A 19,495-nucleotide genomic window follows, 5' to 3' on the forward strand; every position below is an offset into this window, starting at 1 on the left:
CCGCAACGGGAGAGGCCACAACAGTGAGAGGCCCGCGTACCACAAAAAAAAAAAAAAAAAGGAAATTGACGATGGCAGAATTCCACTTATTGCATACTTCTGAAGAAGTACAAACTTCATTTAAAAATATGTGATATCCTGTTTTATTTGCTATTGACTTTTTCATTTTAAACTCCCACCAGTTCTTGTCCTGTCACATTTGCTGGCACTATCTGATGTGTGATTCGGGTTAATTGCTGTTGTCATGAAACGACATTTTGGACATGATTTCTATTACAGTGAAAGAAATTCAGCAGTCCTCACCAGTGCTGCAGACGTCATTCCAAAAATTAATTCCTAAAGCAGACAACTAAATAACCCAACTGTCAAAAGAGGAGTTAAATGATTTCAATGTAATCATTTCAGTGTAATTCTCCCTCACTCACTGTAGCTTAAGGCTGCTGTCCCCAGAAGTGCTTCAACTCTAATTTTTCAAATAACAGCAATCTTATTGCTACTTTAAAGTCTATGCCGATTTGACACTTTCACCTCACCTTCTAACATCCTCAGGCAGTGTCGTGGGTGTTTCTCAGATACAAGCACAAACACTGCAGCATCCATTACCAACTTAGGTTAGTAAGAAAGTGAACAATAACCTATGGCTGAAATGCTTGTGGACATTTAAGGGTATACTTTGAGGATACTAATCTTTTTTTTTTTTTTTAACATTTCTTCCTTCCTTCCTTCCTTCCTTCCTTCCTCCCTCCCTCCCTCCCTCCCTTCCTTCATTTCTGCGTTGGGTCTTTGTTGCTGCACACGGGCTTTCTCTAGTTGCGGCGAGCAGGGGCTGCTCTTTGTTGTGGTGCGCAGGCTTCTCACTGTGGTGGCTTCTCTTGTTGTGGAGCATGGGCTCCAGGTGTGCGGGCTTCAGTAGTTGTGGCACACAGGCTCAGCAGTTGTGGCTTGCGGGATCTAGAGCGCAGGCTCAGTAGTTGTGGCGCGTGGGCTTAGTTGCTCTGCGGTGTGTGGGATCTTCCTGGACCAGGGCTCGAACCCGTGTCCCCTGCATTAGCAGGCAGATTCTTTTTTTTGTTTGTTTTTTGTTTTGTTTTGTTTTGTTTTTGCGGTACGCGGGCCTCTCACTGTTGTGGCCTCTCCCGTTGCGGAGCACAGGCTCCGGACGCACAGGCTTAGCGGCCATGGCTCACGGACCCAGCCGCTCCGCGGCATGTGGGATCTTCCCGGACCGGGGCACGAACCCGTGTCCCCTGCATCGGCAGGCGGACTATCAACCACTGCGCCACCAGGGAAGCCCGGCAGGCAGATTCTTAACCACTGCACCACCAGGGAAGTCCAAGGCTACTAATCTTACTTTTTACATCATAAAGATTCTCTTGATTTCCAGTGATACTAGAAAGAGAAGAGTAGAGCCTTTATGCTATACTCGGGCAGGTTTAGCCACAAGTCCAATTTTGTGAGCGGACCCAACAAGGTTATCCCTCGTATAGCTGAACCTCATTCTCAAAGTTCTTTTAAGTTGTTGAGAAAATTCTTTTTTCCCCATTCTCCCATTTCTGTAGTAATTTGAGTCCTGGCAAGAGATAGTCTACTCAAATTGGGAAGAGCTTAACAAAGGTATGGGAAGGGTGATGGGAAATAACAAGGGATAATGGGTACCCCACATTAGTGATGGGGGTGCCGTTACCACCCTTAGGCTAAAGGGGTCCCAGAGGGAGGGAGCTATAAGAAGAAGGCTGTCCATACTCACAGATACAGAGAACGAACTAGTGGTTACCAGTGGGGAGAGGGAAGTGGGGAGGGGCAACATAGGGGTAGGGGATTAAGAGGTACAAACCACAATGCATAAAATAAATATGCTACAAGGATATATTGTACAGCACAGGGAATACAGCCCATATTTTATAATAACTATAAATGGAGTATAACCTTTAAAAATTGTGAATCACTGTTTTGTACACCTGTAATTATATAATATTGTACATCAACTATACTTCAATTTTTTAAGAAGAGAACAAATTAAAAAAATATTTTAACCCTTAAAAAAAAGAAGGTGGCTTCCCAGTAGAAGCTGTAACAGTCTTTGGTCTAAGAACACAGCCAACCCAAAGTGACCCTTCAGGGAAGGAGTCAAGAAATTAATACCCTGACCTCACTCTCTCCTCTCCTTATGACTGCCTGCCCATGTTCCCTCCCCATTGGTGGAACCTAACTGGAAGCCAGAGGCAAGGGAGCCCATTGTAGCTGTCCAGACTGGTCACTGTCCCAGGGCACAGAGCAGAGCAGAGATGGTACAGAAACAATCCAGAGGAGCAGATGGAAGATACACAACCCAACTCCCATCTGGAACTGAGAACAATGGTGGGAAACTACGTCTCCTGCTGCTGTCCTAGACAGACTCCATTCAGTCCCAGATGAGGCAAAAACATCACGCCTCCCCACCCCCTAAAGGTAGAACATGAAGAAATCAGCTAACACTGAATGGGAGAGAGATCAATTAGCCCACAAGTGTTCTACAGATTTAAAATAATCTGAGATAAAATCTCAGGAGTTTTGCATGTGTCTGTAGAAATTGACAACCTGATTCTAAGATTTATAATAAAAATAAAGAGGGCCGAGAATAGCAAAGACAGTTTTGAAGGACAAAGCTGGAGGATGGAATATCAACATATTATAAAGCCACAGTAATTGAAACTGATTAAATAGTCCAGAAACTTTAGAATACAAACAGAATAGATTATCCAGAAACAGACACTCAGCTATGTAGCCATTTGATTTACAACAAAGGTGCGCATACAGCACAGAGGGAAGGGATGGTCCTTTCAGTACACGGTGCTGGGGCAGGGGTGGAGGTGACGATCTTTATCAACTCCCCCAGTAACATATAAAAAATTCTATTACAGATGAATCATTTGCATAAACGTGAAAGGTAAAACAATAAAGCTGCTAGAAGAAAACAGGAGAGTATCTTTAAGACCTTGGGGTAGGCAAAGATTAATTTCTTAAATAGAATAGAAAGAAAAGATAAATTTGACTTCATAAAAATTTAAAACCCTCTCTTAATTAAAAGTCACCATTAAAAGAATTAAAACATACGCTGCAAAGTGAGAGAAGATATAAACAATCCATATATCTGCCAAAGGACTTATCCAGAATAATCCCTATAAATCAATCAGAAAAAAAAGCAGACAGTGGGTGAAAACACTGGGCAAAGATCCGAATAGGAACTTCACAAAAGAAGTGCCAATAAATACCACCCACAAAGGGTGCCTTCAGGGAAATGCAAAATAAAATGACAACAGGATACTTCTACACACCCAATAGGATGGTTAAAAAATTTTAAACTGATAATACCAAGTGTTGATGAGGATGTGCAGTGACTATAATACTCAATTGCTACTAGAGGGAGTATAAGCTATTCCAATCATTTTAGAAAACTCTTTGGTACTATCTATTAAAACTAAATATCTTACATCCTGTGAGCTAGCAATTCCACTCATAGGTATATAACCAACAGAAATGAGGACATATGTTCACCTAAAGACATGACAACGAATGTCACAGCAACTTCATTTATAATAGCCACAAGCTGAAAACAATACAAATAACCGTCAACAGTAGAATGGATACATACATGCCATATTCATACAACAAAATATTATCTAACTATGAAAACTAAACTACTCCTACACCTAACAATGTAGTGTACTTCACAGATACAGTGTTGCATAAAAGAAGCCAGATACAAAATAATACTGCATGTTTCTATTTGTATCAAGTTCAAAGACAGCAAACAGTCATCTAAGTTGACAGAAGTCAGAATGACACTTACCCTTGAGAGTTGGGTACTGACTGGGAGGGTTCAACGAGAGGCTTCTAAGATGCCAGGTGGTGGTTACATGTGAATATACATGTATATTTAAATTTTAACTGAGTTGCATACTTAAATGTATTTTACTATATGTATGCTATATTCAACAAAAATAAGTTAAGAAAAATAAATTGATGTGGAAAGAAATCAAGTCAGATACAAATATTTCTAAATTGTGGAAGAAACAAGAGTTACTAAGAGAGATACTGAACTTCTGTGCCTGGATTTATTTCTTTTTAATAGAACAAATATTCTCCTATGTAGGACGTTGAAACCAACCTTGCAAAATGAAATAAAGAGTGTCTTGGTCCCTTGCTCCCACAAGAGACCTAGAATAAAAGGATGATGAACACGTATAATCTCTTGTTGCTTCTTACCATGAACTTTAGGAAAATCTACAGAGTAAAAGGGCCTAATGATTAGGTTCTATCTAATTTTGCCGCCAGTGTGGATTAGCTAGTGGTCTGATGAGTTTTCTTTTGTTTTGTTTTGTTTTTGCCCTGTTCACTGTAGAGCATGTCCAAGTGTCTTCCAGCTCTCATACTCATTGCTCTTTTATTTTGGTATTTTCCACATACGTGCTAGCTGTCAATCACACTAAGCAGCGTTACATCTGGACCCTCTGTTCAAACACAGTGAATAAACATGGATCCTGGGCACTCAGGACACAGTGCCAGGACCCATGAGCATTTCCTGCTCAGCCTGGTTTGCAAAAGGATTTCAGGTAGCTAACAAGGAAACATAAAATTGATGGGATAGCAGAAATTAAGAAATGCTCTTAAGGCAGGTTTTATCATTTTTTCTAGCTGAAGCTATATAGCAATAGCAATACCACCCAGCCCCATAGTTTTGAGACATCACCTCCTTGATACAGGAAAAAAACCCAATAATCCATAGGAGCCTTACCATAGCCATGAACTGACTACTCATTCATCATCTTTATGGGTCAATCTCACTCTGCTAACATATGATTAATCCAGTGTGACCTCATCACTCACAAGGGAGCACAAAAGTATCTTGGGTCTTCACTTTCAGAGATCCTCAGTTTGGTTTTTCAACCAGATCCCCTAAGCTGTATACAGAAATAAATGCCTGTTCCACAAGCTATGACCACAGCAGACACTGAGCAAAATCCTAACCAAAGGCTACTTAGGGGAAGAACCTTAATTGATATTAGGTTTACAGCTTAATAGCAAGACCTACTTAGCAGGAATGAGTCAAATCTTAAAGGTACAATGATCAGGGTTTCTGTTTTGCAGTTTTTTCTTTGTTTCAGCTTTCTTTAGAGAGATAAGTACCACTTAAATAATACGATCTAGGCCTGCACCAGATATAATATCTCTTCTCCCCATAGGGAGGGACCAGGATCCGGTTTTTAAAAGATCTCAAAGCTAATGAATGTTAACCATTTTTGGAGAAGGCAGACCAAGCATAGCAGACAGAGAGCAGAGACCACAGTACATACTCCACCTAGATCTCCATACAAACACAGTTACGTCAGAAAAGGATACACTGACATATTCCACTGAAGGATGGCAACGGAAGACTCTACCCCTCTGTCCTCGCGTGTTCTGTTATGTCCCTCCTCAGCACCTCTCAGTTCCTCTGTCACTGAACTCGCAATTTGCTTGTTCAGAACCACATGCCCAGGCTTCCAAGATTACTGATCGTGTGCATTTCTACCACCTTCATTAAGCCCCCATATGTGATGTCACCATTATTTGGCACTTGAATCAAACCCTTGTTGAAGCGGGGAAGTCGTAGAACCACTGGTTCACATCACTCTATGTCCTGTTAAATCCCATCCCCACCTATTTCCTGAATAATTGCCTATATTTGTACTTTCTGGCCAAGATCAGTTCTAAATGATATAGAAACTACATACTGTTGGAGTTTCTTCAAATTACCTCGGCCTCCCCTGGAACAGCCAGGAAGATGTTTGCTCTTGGTACCTTCCAATCTCTTGTGTTCAGCATTTTCTTTCCCTCTCCAGGATAGCAGTGGCATTTGAACAAGGAGCTCTAGACAAACCCACACCTTCAATGCATAGAATAAATCTGTAATGTATGATTCCACATGGCGAATGGTGTTGCGTGAGAGAGAGAGAAAGAGACTGAGATCTCTTGTGGGGTGGAAGAGGGTAGCCCGGCATCCCTCTCTATCAGTCAGGGTTCTCCAGAGAAACAGAACCAACAGGAGGGAGAAGGAGGGGAGGGGAGGGGAGGGGGGAGGGGAGGGGAGGGGAGGGGGGAGGGGAGGGGAGGGGGGAGGGGAGGGGAGGGAGGGGGGAGGGGAGGGAGGGGGGAGGGGGGAGGGGAGGGGGAGGGGAGGGGAGGGGAGGGGAGGGGGAGGGGGAGGGGAGGGGAGGGGGAGGGAGGGGAGGGGGGAGGGGAGGGGAGGGGAGGGGAGGGAGGGGAGGGAGGGGAGGGGGGGAGGGGAGGGGAGGGGGGAGGGGGGAGGGGAGGGGAGGGGGGAGGGGGGAGGGAGGGGAGGGGAGGGGGGAGGGAGGGGAGGGGAGGGGGGAGGGGAGGGGAGGGGGGAGGGGAGGGGGGGGGGAGGGGGGAGGGGAGGGGAGGGGAGGGGGAGGGGAGGGGACGGGGGAGGGGAGGGGAGGGGGGAGGGGAGGGGAGGGGGGAGGGGAGGGGAGGGAGGGGAGAGGGGAGGGATCTTATATATCTGATATCTTATATATCAGAGAGGATATCTATCTATCTATCTATTGAAATTGTCTCACTGGAAACTCAGGCAGAAATCGATGCTACAGTCTTGAGGCAGTCTCTTCTCCAGAAAACCTCAGTTTTTGCTCTTAACGTCTTCATCTGATTGGATGAGCCTCACCCCTATTATGGAGGATAATGTGCTTTACTTAAAGTCAACTAATGGTAGATGGTATCCACAAAAAAATTTCAGACCTAGGTTAGTGTTTGATTAAATAATTGGCTACTACAGCCTAGTCAAGTTAACACATAAAACCATCACACCTTCTAATCTGCTCTGGGTCCTAGTTCCCATATAAAACACCTAACCTTCTTCTGGACACATGACTGCCACAAAGCACCTTTCCGTTTCCCAGTAAGGCCATTTCCCTGCCCATGAGTCAGGGATGTAGGGAAGGAGAAATTAAAAGCTTTAAATTTTGTCTTTTGAAAAATTTTAATCTCCGGAGAAACATTAAGAAATGACCAGCTTGGGTAAAGATTTGGCATCTGGTTAAACTAACTGTCATCCACAGCGTTTCCTCCTCCAAGAGCAAAAATTAACCCTATTGGTGTTTGGCAACAGGCCCTCCAATAGGGGGTGATTTGATTCTTTCTCCATCCTATGTCAAACCTGCAGCCAAGCATCTCCCTTGGCCAAAGTGCTTGCTCTAGTCCCGCAGGGAACTTGTTGCTATGCTCTGGGGACATGCATTTTGCACACACACCACCCAGGCTCTGCCTAATCCAGCTGCCACTAAACTGAGCATGAAATGGCACAAGAGGTTTTTCAAAAAGTGCATATCGGAAAAAGAAAGAAGAATATTACTTTTCCTAAACTATCCATTCTCCTTTCACATTTAACATATAAATAAAGCCTTTGAATTATTCATGCTGGATCAATCAAACTCTTGGTGTCAACAATGTGCTGATTCAGGCTTTTTCTAAACTGATTGGTCTGCCCCCTGGGGACCCACCTTTCCCTCATTACCATCACAAATCAGGTACATTAAATAGGCTTCCATGACTGGGTGATTTGATAATTGTTAACTGGGTGATTTCCACACTTCTAAAACTTAAAAATAACCTTTTTGAATAGTGCTATAAAAGTACTTTGGGGACTTCCCTGGTGGTGCAGTGGTTAAGAATCCGCCTGCCAATGCAGGGGATACAGGTTCAAGCCCTGATCCGGGAAGATCCCACATGCCGCGGAGCAACTAATCCCGTGCGCCACGACTACTGAGCCTGTGCTCTAGAGCCCGCGAGACACAACTACTGAGCCCGTGTGCCACAACTACTGAAGCCCACGTGCCTAGAGCCCGTGCTCTGCAACAAGAGACACCACTACAATGAGAAGCCCGCACACCACAACTAGAGAAAGCTGAGTGCAGCGATGAAGACCCAATGCAGCAATTACATAAATAAATAAATAAATTTATTAAGATTAAAAAAAAAGAATGCATTACCTTTCCTCCAAAGGTTTCAGTATGCCTGACAGCACTTCATTTAAAAAAAAAAAAAGGGGGGGGGGCTTCCCTGGTGGTGCAGTGGTTGAGAATCTGCCTGCCAATGCAGGGGACACGGGTTCGAGCCCTGGTCTGGGAAGATCCCACATGCCACGGAGCAACTGGGCCCGTGAGCCACAACTACTGAGCCTGCGCCTCTGGAGCCTGTGCTCCGCAACAAGAGAGGCCGCAATAGTGAGAGGCCCGCGCACCACGATGAAGAGTGGACCCCGCTTGCCGCAACTAGAGAAAGCCCTCGCACAGAAACGAAGACCCAACACAGCCATAAGTAAATAAATAAATTTATTTTTAAAAAAAAAAGTACTTTGGAAGACTAATTAAAGACTAAGAAATGAAACTCTGGGAGCCAGATGAAAAAGAAAAATTGGTGAAAGTGCTCTAATTTGAGTCCCCATCCCTTAAAGCAGGAAGTGTTCAGCTTCCTGACAGAGGACGGCTTTTTGACTCTCTGCTGCCCTCAGGCATCTGTATACTCTGTCATGTTTCTACTGTATCAAAGGACCTACTACTGTTTTATTCAGAACATCAATACAGTATAGCCTAGCAACAAACATGGACTTTCTTCGTGTCCTTGAAAGAACCACGTGGCAAGAACTAAGGAACTTCATGCTGCCCTTAGGTTTGGCCACCCCTGCAACAAGAATATCATGAACACTCGTTATACTGAATTTGGGAGATGCCCGGCAGTCTTTTCTGAGTTCATAGTGCTTAATCTCATTAGCTATCAGATACCATGTCTAATCTGATGTTCAGACTCATGTCTGCGTGTAATTGGGTTCAATGTGTGTAGTTAACAATAAAGCGGGTACTGGCCCCACAGAGGAGTTAGACGTCTTTGAAGAATCCATTAACTAACTCGAAGATGGAGGAAAGGGAACAAAATTTCACACATTTCTAATTAAGGGCAGGAAAACAAACCAGATCGAAACCCAACCAAATTTCTGGACATAATGGTGTCATAGTTCAGCAACCGCTCTAATGTTCTAGGGATTCCTACATAATAAGCATTAGGTTCATCTGTTCATTCATTTTGATAACATTTGCCTGCTGACCACCTACGGTGTCCTAGTTGTCCTAGGTGCTTGTTAGGACAACAGAGGCTGGTAATAAACTAGTCCTTGTCTTCATGGAGCCTAGTATCCAGATGACTCTGACTAAAGATTATAGACCAACCTATTTCATTTGAAAATATAATTGACATACTATTTATTTCCTGGAATCCTAAATTATCAGCAGGATTTCTTTTTTTTTTAACATGCATACTAAAGGTCTTTTTATTTTTATATTTTTTAACATCTTTATTGGAGCATAATTGCTTTACAATGTTGTATTAGTTTCTGCTGTATAACAAAGTGAATCAGCTATATGTATACATATATCTCCATATCCACTCCCTCTTGCGTCTCCCTCCCACCCTCCCTATCCCACCCCTCTAGGTGGTCACAAAGCACCGAGCTGATCTCCCTGTGCTATGCGGCTGCTTCCCACTAGCTATCTATTTTACATTTGGTAGTGTATACATGTCAATGCTACTCTCTCACTTCGTCCCAGCTTACCCTTCCCCCTCCCTGTGTCCTCAAGTCCATTCTCTACATCTGCGTCTTTACTCCTGTGCTGCCCCTAGGTTCATCAGTACCTTTTCTCTTTTTTCTTAGATTACATATATCTATATATAGATTCCATAAATACGGTATTTATTTTTCTCTTTCTGACTTACTTCAGTCTGTATGACAGTCTCTAGGTCCATCCACCTCACTACAAATAACTCAGTTTCGTTTCTTTTATTGTATATATGTGCCACATCTTTTTTCTTTCTTTTTTTTTTTTTTTGTTGCGGTACGCGAGCCTCTCACTGCTGTGGCCTCTCCTGTTGCGGAGAACAGGCTCCGGATGTGCAGGCTCAGCGGCCATGGCTCAAGGACCTAGCCACTCCGCGGCATGTGGGGTCTTCCCGGACCGGGGCACGAACCCGTGTCCCCTGCATCAGCAGGCAGACTCTCAACCACTGCGCCACTAGGGAAGCCCTGTGCCACATCTTTTTGATCCATTCATCTGTCAATGGACACTTAGGTTGCTTCCGTGTCCTGCCTATTGTAAATAGAGCTGCAGTGAACATTGTAGTACATGACTCTTTTTGAACTATGGTTTTCTCAGGGTATATGCCCAGTAGTGGGATTGCTGGGTTGTATGGTAGTTCTATTTTTAGTTTTTTAAGGAATCTGTTCTCCATAGTGGCTGTATCAGTTTACATTCCCACCAACAGTGCAAAAGGGTTCCCTTTCTCCGCACCCTCTCCAGCATTTATTGTTTGTAGATTTTTTGATGATGGCCATTCTGACCGGTGTGAGGTGATACCTCACTGTACTTTTGATTTGAATTTCTCTAATGATTAGTAATGTTGAGCATCCTTTCATGTGTTTGTTGGCCATCTGTGTATCTTCTTTGGAGAAATGTCTATTTAAGTCTTCTTCAGCAGGATTTCTTTAATCATTCATTCCAGAAATTTAATTCTACTCCTACTTCATTCAGTCCTGATCCTTATATTACACCCATATCCTTGTACATTATGTCACGTTCAGTCCAGTCCCATACATGACCATGACTTTCCCAAGCCTGTTGAAAGATGGAGGAAAGAGGGGACTTGCAATCACTGGACACCTTATTCTGTGCCAGCCCTTGTGCTACGTAAAAAGTGAAGCAACTCGGGGGCTTCCCTGGTGGCGCAGTGGTTGAGAGTCCGCCTGCCGGTGCAGGGGACACGGGTTTGTGCCCCGGTCCGGGAGGATCCCGCATGCCGCGGAGCGGCTGGGCCCGTGAGCCATGGCTGCTCAGCCTGCGCGTCCGGAGCCTGTGCTCCGCGGCGGGAGAGGCCACAACAGTGAGAGGCCCACATACCGCAAAAAAAAAAAAAAAAAAAAGAAAAAAAAAGTGAAGCAACTCATTTAATCCTCCCAATAATTATCAGAAGTAGGTGTTATTATATTTCTTCATATAGGCAAGGAGATTCAGGCTCCAAGAGAAGGAAATGAGAGAAAAAAAATGGGTGAGAAGCAGAGCTTAGCTTCAAAGCTGGAGTAACTGACCCCAGAGGGCTGTGCTCATCAAGGTCCCTGATCAAGCAGCCCATATGGAAGAGGCTGTGGGTCAAATGATATAGTCTCGGTCCTATAACATCCCGCACATTTAGTTATTTACTGGCTGTGTCGTCTCAGGGGCAGGATGGCTTGGAGCCAAAGCCTCAATTTCATCCTCTGCACAAAGGGGAGAGATGCCTACCTGATAGAATTTCTATGAGGATTTTGACATGCCTGGCACACACTAGTTCCTTTAAAAAAGTGCTAGTGGGTTTCCCTGGTGGCGCAGTGGTTGAGAGTCCGCCTGCAGATGCAGGGGACACGGGTTCGTGCCCCGGTCCGGGAAGATCCCACATGCCGCGGAGCGGCTGGGCCCGTGAGCCATGGCCACTGAGCCTGCGCAACCGGAGCCTGTGATCCGCAACGGGAGAGGCCACAGCAGTGAGAGGCCCGCGTACCGCAAAAACAAGAAACGAACAGAAAAAGAAACCAGGAGAGATGGGGCAGGCAGGATGATCCCCACAGTCCTCTACGTTTCCCATAAACAGATACAGGTTTATAGGTATTCTGTGACCCTTAAGGAAAAGTAGGTGTTATCCTACTGCAATCCATTGACCTAAGCATTGTGCTAATCAAGGAAGTGATCTGAGAGGAAGTAAAGGACCCAAATCCAATTTAAAAGATATATTAGTTCTACAACCATTCTGTGTAATTATTATTTATTTAGACATCCCACAGGTGCCATGACTGGGTAATTCTATGTTCTGTTGAGGGTTCAGGAAATGACTGGGGTTTAATGCAGTTTAAACAAGCCGTAACAATCTCCCATTCAGAATGCCGACCACCATCTGGCCTTTCGCTAGGCATCTTAAACGATTTCTCAGGCATAACCACACAACACACTCCCAGGAGGAAGGCGGAGGGAGTGCTCCGTGCATAAGGCAGCTGGAGCCCACAGAGAACTGGTAACTTGTCTAAAGATCACACAGTTGTTTGAAGGGAATGACAGCAGCAGAATCCACAACTCCCAACCTCAGGTTCAGGCTCAGCCCATTGAGCATGGAAGATGCTCAGATGGCCCCAAGCCACAGCACCCCAGCACTCTGGGAACTAGCACCTGAGGCAGCCCTGCAGGGAGGATGGGGCTCAACACCTGGAACTGACAGACCATGACTGAAGATCAAGAAAGGAAGGAACAAACTAATCCATACCCATGAATGTTGTTGTAGGATTACTTTTTTTTTGTTTTGTTTTGCGTTATGCGGGCCTCTCACCGCTGTGGCCTCTCCCATTGCGGAGCACAGGCTCCGGACGCGCAGCTCAGCGGCCATGGCTCACGGGCCCAGCTGCTCCACGGCATGTGGGATCTTCCCGGACCGGGGCCGAACCCGTGTCCCCTGCATCGGCAGGCGGACTCTCAACCACTGCGCCACCAGGGAAGCCCTGTTGTAGGATTACTGACTGTCCTTGCTGCCTACCTCGTAAAATTCTCAGACATCTAGGAAATCTCCTTCGGACATTTTTGAAGGTGAGAAGAGGGTGGCCACCCTCCCCTTTCCTCAGCATACATGCTGCATCTCCTACCCCCAGGGTAAGTATCAGTATTTCTTCTCCCCACCCTTTTATATTTATGCAACTACTCTACAATCACCTAAGTTTCAGTTATTCTATCAAGCAAATTTGCAATGGATCCCAAATATGGAAGTGCTTACTGGTAGTAGTGGTACCACTAATCATACTACCAAGACTGGCAGTTACCAGTCGAGTTATATACACTTGAAATCCTGTGAACCTGAGAGACTTAACTGCATGACGAACAAAAGTAACACTCCATGGAATAACCAACAATCACATCTATAATAAGTTTGAGTTGTTTTTTTCAACATCATACCTTTGATAGGCATATTCCTACCCATTATTTTAAAACATACTTGTTCCTTTGGCCTCAATAAATGAGGTCTCAAGTTTACAGGTCACCTGCTGGATGCAATTTACTAACAGGCTGCTTGCTTCCCCACTCTGTTCCCTCTCTGACCCTAGCCCCTCGCTGCTCACTCCTAACACCTAAGACCCAGCTCAGAGCATAGGTTACGAGAGGCCACGCCCACCTTTGTCCAAACATTAGCGTTGACTTGGTCTCAGCTTCATTGAACACCGAGGGAGAACAGCAAATAACGATGGTGGTTCTACAGTTCCCGCCCAGAGAGTCCTGAAGAATCCGAGTCATCTTGCTGTCCCGGTACGGCACGTGTGTTTTCTATTTAGGAAAAGAAAACATATTGGCTGTTACAGCCCATTCAAAGAGAAAATACAGAGGCAAGCAAGTGAGTGATGGGAGCTGGGCTTAGAAACATGTGAAATAAAAACCTGTTGCCTGGTCTTTGGATCCTGCCAAAATTTAGAATGCCCATTCTGGGACCACCCGGGTCATACGAAATTAGCATCACCATTCACACATTTTAATGGGTTAGATTTCCCAGCAAGCAGGGCGTCCACAGCCAGGATTTCCCCTGTCCCTTTCTGAACAAAAACAAATGAATCTCTGGGGTGTGTGGCCAAGAGAGTACACGAGCTCAAAAGGTGACTTCTCATAATATCATTGAATAGATGGGGACAGGATCACTTACTGTCCCTTCTGCCAAGGCAGAGATCACGTTTCCAAGAGCAGACAAAGACTTATTGATATTTTTAGCTTCGTCGAGAACAGCTCCCTCGGCACCAGTTTTGCTGACCTACCAGAGAGAAGAGAAAACAGTAAGCTGCACAGGACAGCAAAAGCACAGAGGAGAAAATTCCAATTCACAGGAGGGCAAGCGGGGAGGAAGGGACTGACGTGAATCCTCCTGGAATGCAGGGGAAAATAAAGGTAAGTAAGAATCATGGTGATAAAACCTTCCCTTGTACCTGAGGCTGGGGATTTGTTCTCTCTTATTGTCATTTTCCTCTCAACTAGGTTTTACGGGGAACAGCTGAGATGCCTCAAGTGTAGAGCTGCGGATGCTTCCCAGGGGACATTTGTCCAGGGACACCAGGCTCCAAAAGTGCTGTCACTACAGAAAGGCTGGGGTCCTGCAAGACTGAACCATAGTCTACATGCCCAGGAAGCATTAAGAGAAAACACGGTCCCAGCCACAACGAATGCACTATTGGGAAAGCGTAGATTACAAGCTCCAACTTCAAGCAAAGGACAAGAAGTGGTAGGGATGGTTATCCGGACTCTCTGCTCCTTCCCTACTTATTCCCATAGCAAGAAAAAAAAAGGAACAATCATCCAAAAGGAAAAATACTCGACAAGACATGTAAGGCAAGAAAATGTACATTACATAGTGAATTTGTCTTTTTTCCTCTGCAGTTAGAGGGACCATGCACCATTCCTCCTCGGCTGTGTTATTACTGGTAATTTCCTATTTACAGCATTTGCTCTAGGTAGAAAGCAGTTCACAGATGCTAGAAAAAAGGGAACTCAACATGATTCATAGCTCTGCTGACTGGACAAACGACACGGCGGGGAGCGGCTGCGCTCTGAAGAAAGAAAGAAAAGTAGGGAAATGATTTTAAACTGTGCGAAGATGGATTTCAATTCTGTATAAAGGAGAAACTCCCAACGATAGAGATGAATGCATGAACAAGGGGAGATTTTTTCCCAAAGAAAAATTCAAAGATTTCTCTGGAAATCATGTGTGGGTCCCCTGCTTACAGATGAAGAAATCACAGAGCTGCTGTGTCACAAGTATTAATAGTAATAGTCTATTCACAAGGTGTTGTTTAAGGTGCTTTCACACTTGAGCATCTTAGCTCCACGAAATATGCGAGACAAGTACAATCACCTTCCTTTCACAGACAAGAAAATTTTGAGCTCCAGGGATGTCAAATTGCCCACCCAAGGGAAGAACACCATTTAAGAAAGACAGGACTAAGACCCAGAGCTCTGTTCTACTAGATCACACTGCTACATTCATGCAGACACATCTAGAGCAAGGAAAACAGATGTTAGCACAGGAAATGACGTGCAGGACCACAACTTTAAAATGCCTCATAAATATCATTAGTAATAACCACTGACACTGTGCAGGCCTCCACTCTCAACTGCCTGCATTAAGCACTTTTCAGCTGCGTTTAGGCCTTACGTACTCATCTCTGTGCTCTAAAGGGAAAGGGGGCAAGCTTGGGAAGAGGGAAGGGGTCACTGGGAGCTTTGTCTGGACCCATACAACAGGTGCGGCAGCAAAGCAGATGCTAGTTGCTAATGGCTGGTCTGGAAGTGAGCAATGCTGCTCTCTACTCCCGTTCTGGTGGGCATCTGTTTAAAGTTACAAGCCTGGACCAGTTCGATTTTCGACTGCCAGCTAGGAGGATACGTGTGATCTGCTCAAGGCTGAACAAACGCGGACAGGAGGACAATCCAAGTAGCCATTACTCACACGGATGTTAGTGGCCATAACTTGGCGTCCAGCAACTCAGTGGTGGGAGGAGTAAGTGGGGATCAATGACACAGTCTGGGAGACTGACTGACAGGAGACTGACTGACAGTCTGGGAGACTGTCCCCTGATGGGGACAGTTAGCACGACATCAGAGATGAGGGAGGCCACATGGTATTGTGCAGAGAGACTTGCTCTGTGATGCTGTCCGAGGTGCGCAGTGTCCCAGCCGGGGTGTGGCAGCAGGAGCCTCCGGGGGTGCTACGGAAGTGAGGCTGGGAGGGCAGAGGGGAGTTTCTGGGAAGCCTATTCGGTCTGGAGTATGGCCTCAGCCAGTGCCTGGGAGAGCATGGAAAGGGTACAGATGCCAAAAGAAAATCCTCACAAAATCAGAGAAGGGTCAGGGCTTGTGGCTAAAACACTGGCTCCAGACCCCGTAGACTGAAGGGAGTGAGGCTGCCCACACAGAACACGGTCAGTTCATGCCTCCTGCAGAGAGAAGCCGGGAAGGCAGGGAGAGCCCCACTTTCCAGATCTTCTATCAGCAAACAAACCTGCAGAGGCAGGCCTGCCACATTCCAGCGTCAAAGCCCCTTCCTGGCCTATTTGAATCTGTTAAAACACAGAGATCTTTCCTGTTCTCAGAAGTTCACGTCCCTCCACCATTTGTGCCACTGCCTTTGCCAGGCTAAGTTCACACCAACACTCGCCTCATGTCATCATCAGGGTCTATTAGGCATAAATCAGGTTGGCATTCAAAACACCTCCTGTGACATGAATAGGGGACTTCAGGACCAGAAAAGAAAGAGCAGAGAAATGAAGGTTAAATTTAATAACATCTTAGCACAACATCAGAAACTTTAAAAGCTCTTTAAAACCAGGGAATAGAAAGACATACAAATTATCCCATTGCACACTGAAGCCAATAACGGGGAAACTGTGGATAATACAAATAAAGAACCAATTACCTTTTCGCTCCCAGCCAAATCAACTAGATAAAGCTTCCCACTGAGTTTTTTTTCAGTCTCTACATTCTCTTGTTTAATATTAATCAGGAAGATACTGTGACTTCTAGAGCTGTGTTCATTCATGTCTGAAAAGGAAAACAGTTTACTGCTCTACAAAGAACATATAAATTTAGGTAGCAAGCATCTCAATAAAAAACACAACAAATCATGCCTAATAGCTCCGTTTTTTGTAAGTCCACCCAATTTAAAAAATCACCTGAGACCATTTCTCCTGCAAAACAACGCCCACTCTAGAAATGAAAGATTAAAATATTTTCACGTGGCAAAGAAATTAATCTAAAAATCGTGGTCAGTGGTTTAAGAAAACAGAGTCTTGAGCTCTGCCTAAAGCTGCCATCCTCCAACACCCCAATCCAGCCTACCTCTCTCCTTGAAGAGCTCAAGTCTTCCTCCCCTGCCTCATTGTAAGTCCCTCAGCCTTTATCATTCTGATGTATTCCATCTTCTTCATGTGTGTAAGCCTTGCCTTATCAGTGATATCATAAGCTTTCGTAAGGAAGAATTATGACTTTCTTAAGGAAGGATCAAGACATACATTTCTTCTATAACCCATGCTAGGCATATAGAAGGTCTCAAAGATGAAATATGCTTCATTAGGACCAAGTACCAAAAATAAAAATCTTCTTGGACCCTGGTCTTTGCTCACCAGGCAGGCAGAGACCCCAGTGACTGTTTTACTCAACCCCACTAGCAATTATTTCTCAAAACTATCTAACCAGATTATGTGGGAAAAAACCCTAAAAGATTCCACAAAAATGTTAGAACTAGTGAATTTGGCAAAGTTGCAGGATACAAATGCAATACATAAAAATCAGTTGCATTGGGCTTCCCTGGTGGCGCAGTGGTTGAGAGTCCACCTGCCGATGCAGGGGACACGGGTTTGTGCCCTGGTCCGGGAAGATCCCGCATGCCGCAGAGTGGCTGGGCCCGTGAGCCATGGCTGCTGAGCCTGCGCGTCCGGAGCCTGTGCTCCGCAACGGGAGAGGGCACAACAGTGAGAGGCCCGTGTACCGCAAAAAAAGAAAAAAAAAAATCAGTTCCATTATATATAATAATGAACAATCCAAAAAGGAAATTAAGAAAACAATTCCATTTAAAATTAGAACAAAAAGAATAAGATACTTAGGAATAAACTTAACCAAGGAAGTGAGAGGCATACACTGAAAACTATAAAATATTGCTAAAAGAAATTAAAGAATACACAAATAAATGGAAAGATAATCCTTGTTCTTGGAAAGACTTAATATTATTAAGATGTCCATACTACCAACAGATTCAATGCCATCTCTATCAAAATCACAATGATGTTTTTTGCAGAAATAGAAAAGTCCATCTTAAAATTCAGATGAATCTCAAAGGTCCCTGAATAGCCAAAACAATCCTTAAAAAGAGTAGAGTTTAAGGTCTCACACTTGCTGATTTCAAAACTTACTACAAAGCTATGGTAATCAAAACAGTGTGGTATTGTCATAAAGGTAGACATATAGACCAATGAAATAGACAGCCTACAAATAAACCCTCACATAATATGGTCAAATAATTTTCAACACGAGTGTCAAGAGTGACCATTCAATGGGGAAAGCACAGTCTCTTCACCAAATTGAAAACTGGATATCCACGTGCAAAAACGAAGTTGGACTCTTCCTTTAAGTCATATACAAAAGTTAACTCAAAAAGGACCAAAGACCTAAATGTAAAAACTAAAACTATAATACCTTAGAAGAAAACATAGGGGAAAAGGTTCATGACACGAGATTTGGCAACGATTTCTTGGATATGACACCAAAAAAACACAAGCAACAACAGCAACAAAAAAGATAAATTTAACTTCATCAAAATTAAAAACTTTTGGGCTTCCCTGATGGCACAGTGGTTGAGAGTCCGCCTGCCGATGCAGGGGACATGGGTTCGTGCTCCGGTCCAGGAGGATCCCACATGCCGCAGAGCGGCTGGGCCCGTGAGCCATGGCCGCTGAGCCTGTGCGTCCGAAGCCTGTGCTCCACAAGGGGAGAGGCCACAACAGTGAGAGGCCTGCGTACCGCAAAAAAAATAAATTAATTAAAAAAAAATAAAAACTTTTGTGTGTGAAAGGACACTATCAACAGTGAAAAGGTAACCCACAGAATAGAAAATATTTGTACATCATATATCAGGTAAGGGATTGAGATCCAGAATATATAAAGAACTCCTACAAATAAACAACAGTAAAAAGTCAAACAACCCAATTTAAAAAAAATGGGCCAAGGATTTGAATAGCACTTCTACAAAGAAGATGCACAAACGGCCAATAAGCATATGAAAAAATGTTAAACATCACTAATCCTTAGGGAAATGCAAATCAAAATCTCAATGAGATAGCACTTCACACCCATTAGGATGATGATTAAAAAGAAAAAAAAAAACCCAGAAAATAAGAAGTGTTGGCAAGGATATGGAGATATTAAAACTCTTGCACACTGTTGGTGGGAATATAAAATGGTGCACCTGCTATAGAAAACAGTATGGCTGTTCCTTAAAAAATTAAAAGGAGAATTACCGTATGATCCAGCAATTCTACTTCTGGGTATTTACCCAAAAGAACTGAAAGCAAGAACTTGAACAGATATTTATAAATACTTCCATGTTCATAGCAACATCACTCACAACAGCCAAAAGGTAGAAGCAACACAATGTCTACCTGTGGATGAATGGAAAACAAAATGTGGTCTATGCATACAATGGAATGCTATTCAGCCTTAAAAAGGAAGGAAATTCTGACACATGCTACATGGATGAATCTTGAGGACATTATGCTGAGTGAAACATGCACGTCACAAAAGGACTTATTTCATTCCACTTATATGAAGTACCTAGAGTTGGCAAATTCACTGAGACAGGAAGTAGG

The 19,495-nt window shown here is 44.2% G+C and overlaps 1 protein-coding gene across 1 annotated transcript in view; it reads right to left on the reverse strand.

The window, feature by feature from the left end:
• KIF5C (kinesin family member 5C) overlaps positions 1-19,495 on the reverse strand; it is a 163,193-nt gene that overhangs the window by 64,999 nt on the left and 78,699 nt on the right. Inside the window, exons 8-10 of the mRNA XM_060151509.1 lie at positions 16,552-16,676; positions 13,792-13,896; positions 13,273-13,421 (exon numbers count right to left, since the gene is read on the reverse strand). Of these exons, the coding sequence (XP_060007492.1) occupies positions 13,273-13,421; positions 13,792-13,896; positions 16,552-16,676 (379 nt within the window). The remainder of the gene's footprint in view (positions 1-13,272; positions 13,422-13,791; positions 13,897-16,551; positions 16,677-19,495) is intronic.

This window comes from Lagenorhynchus albirostris, chromosome 6 (genome assembly GCF_949774975.1).
Source record: "Lagenorhynchus albirostris chromosome 6, mLagAlb1.1, whole genome shotgun sequence".
NCBI lineage: Eukaryota > Metazoa > Chordata > Mammalia > Artiodactyla > Delphinidae > Lagenorhynchus > Lagenorhynchus albirostris.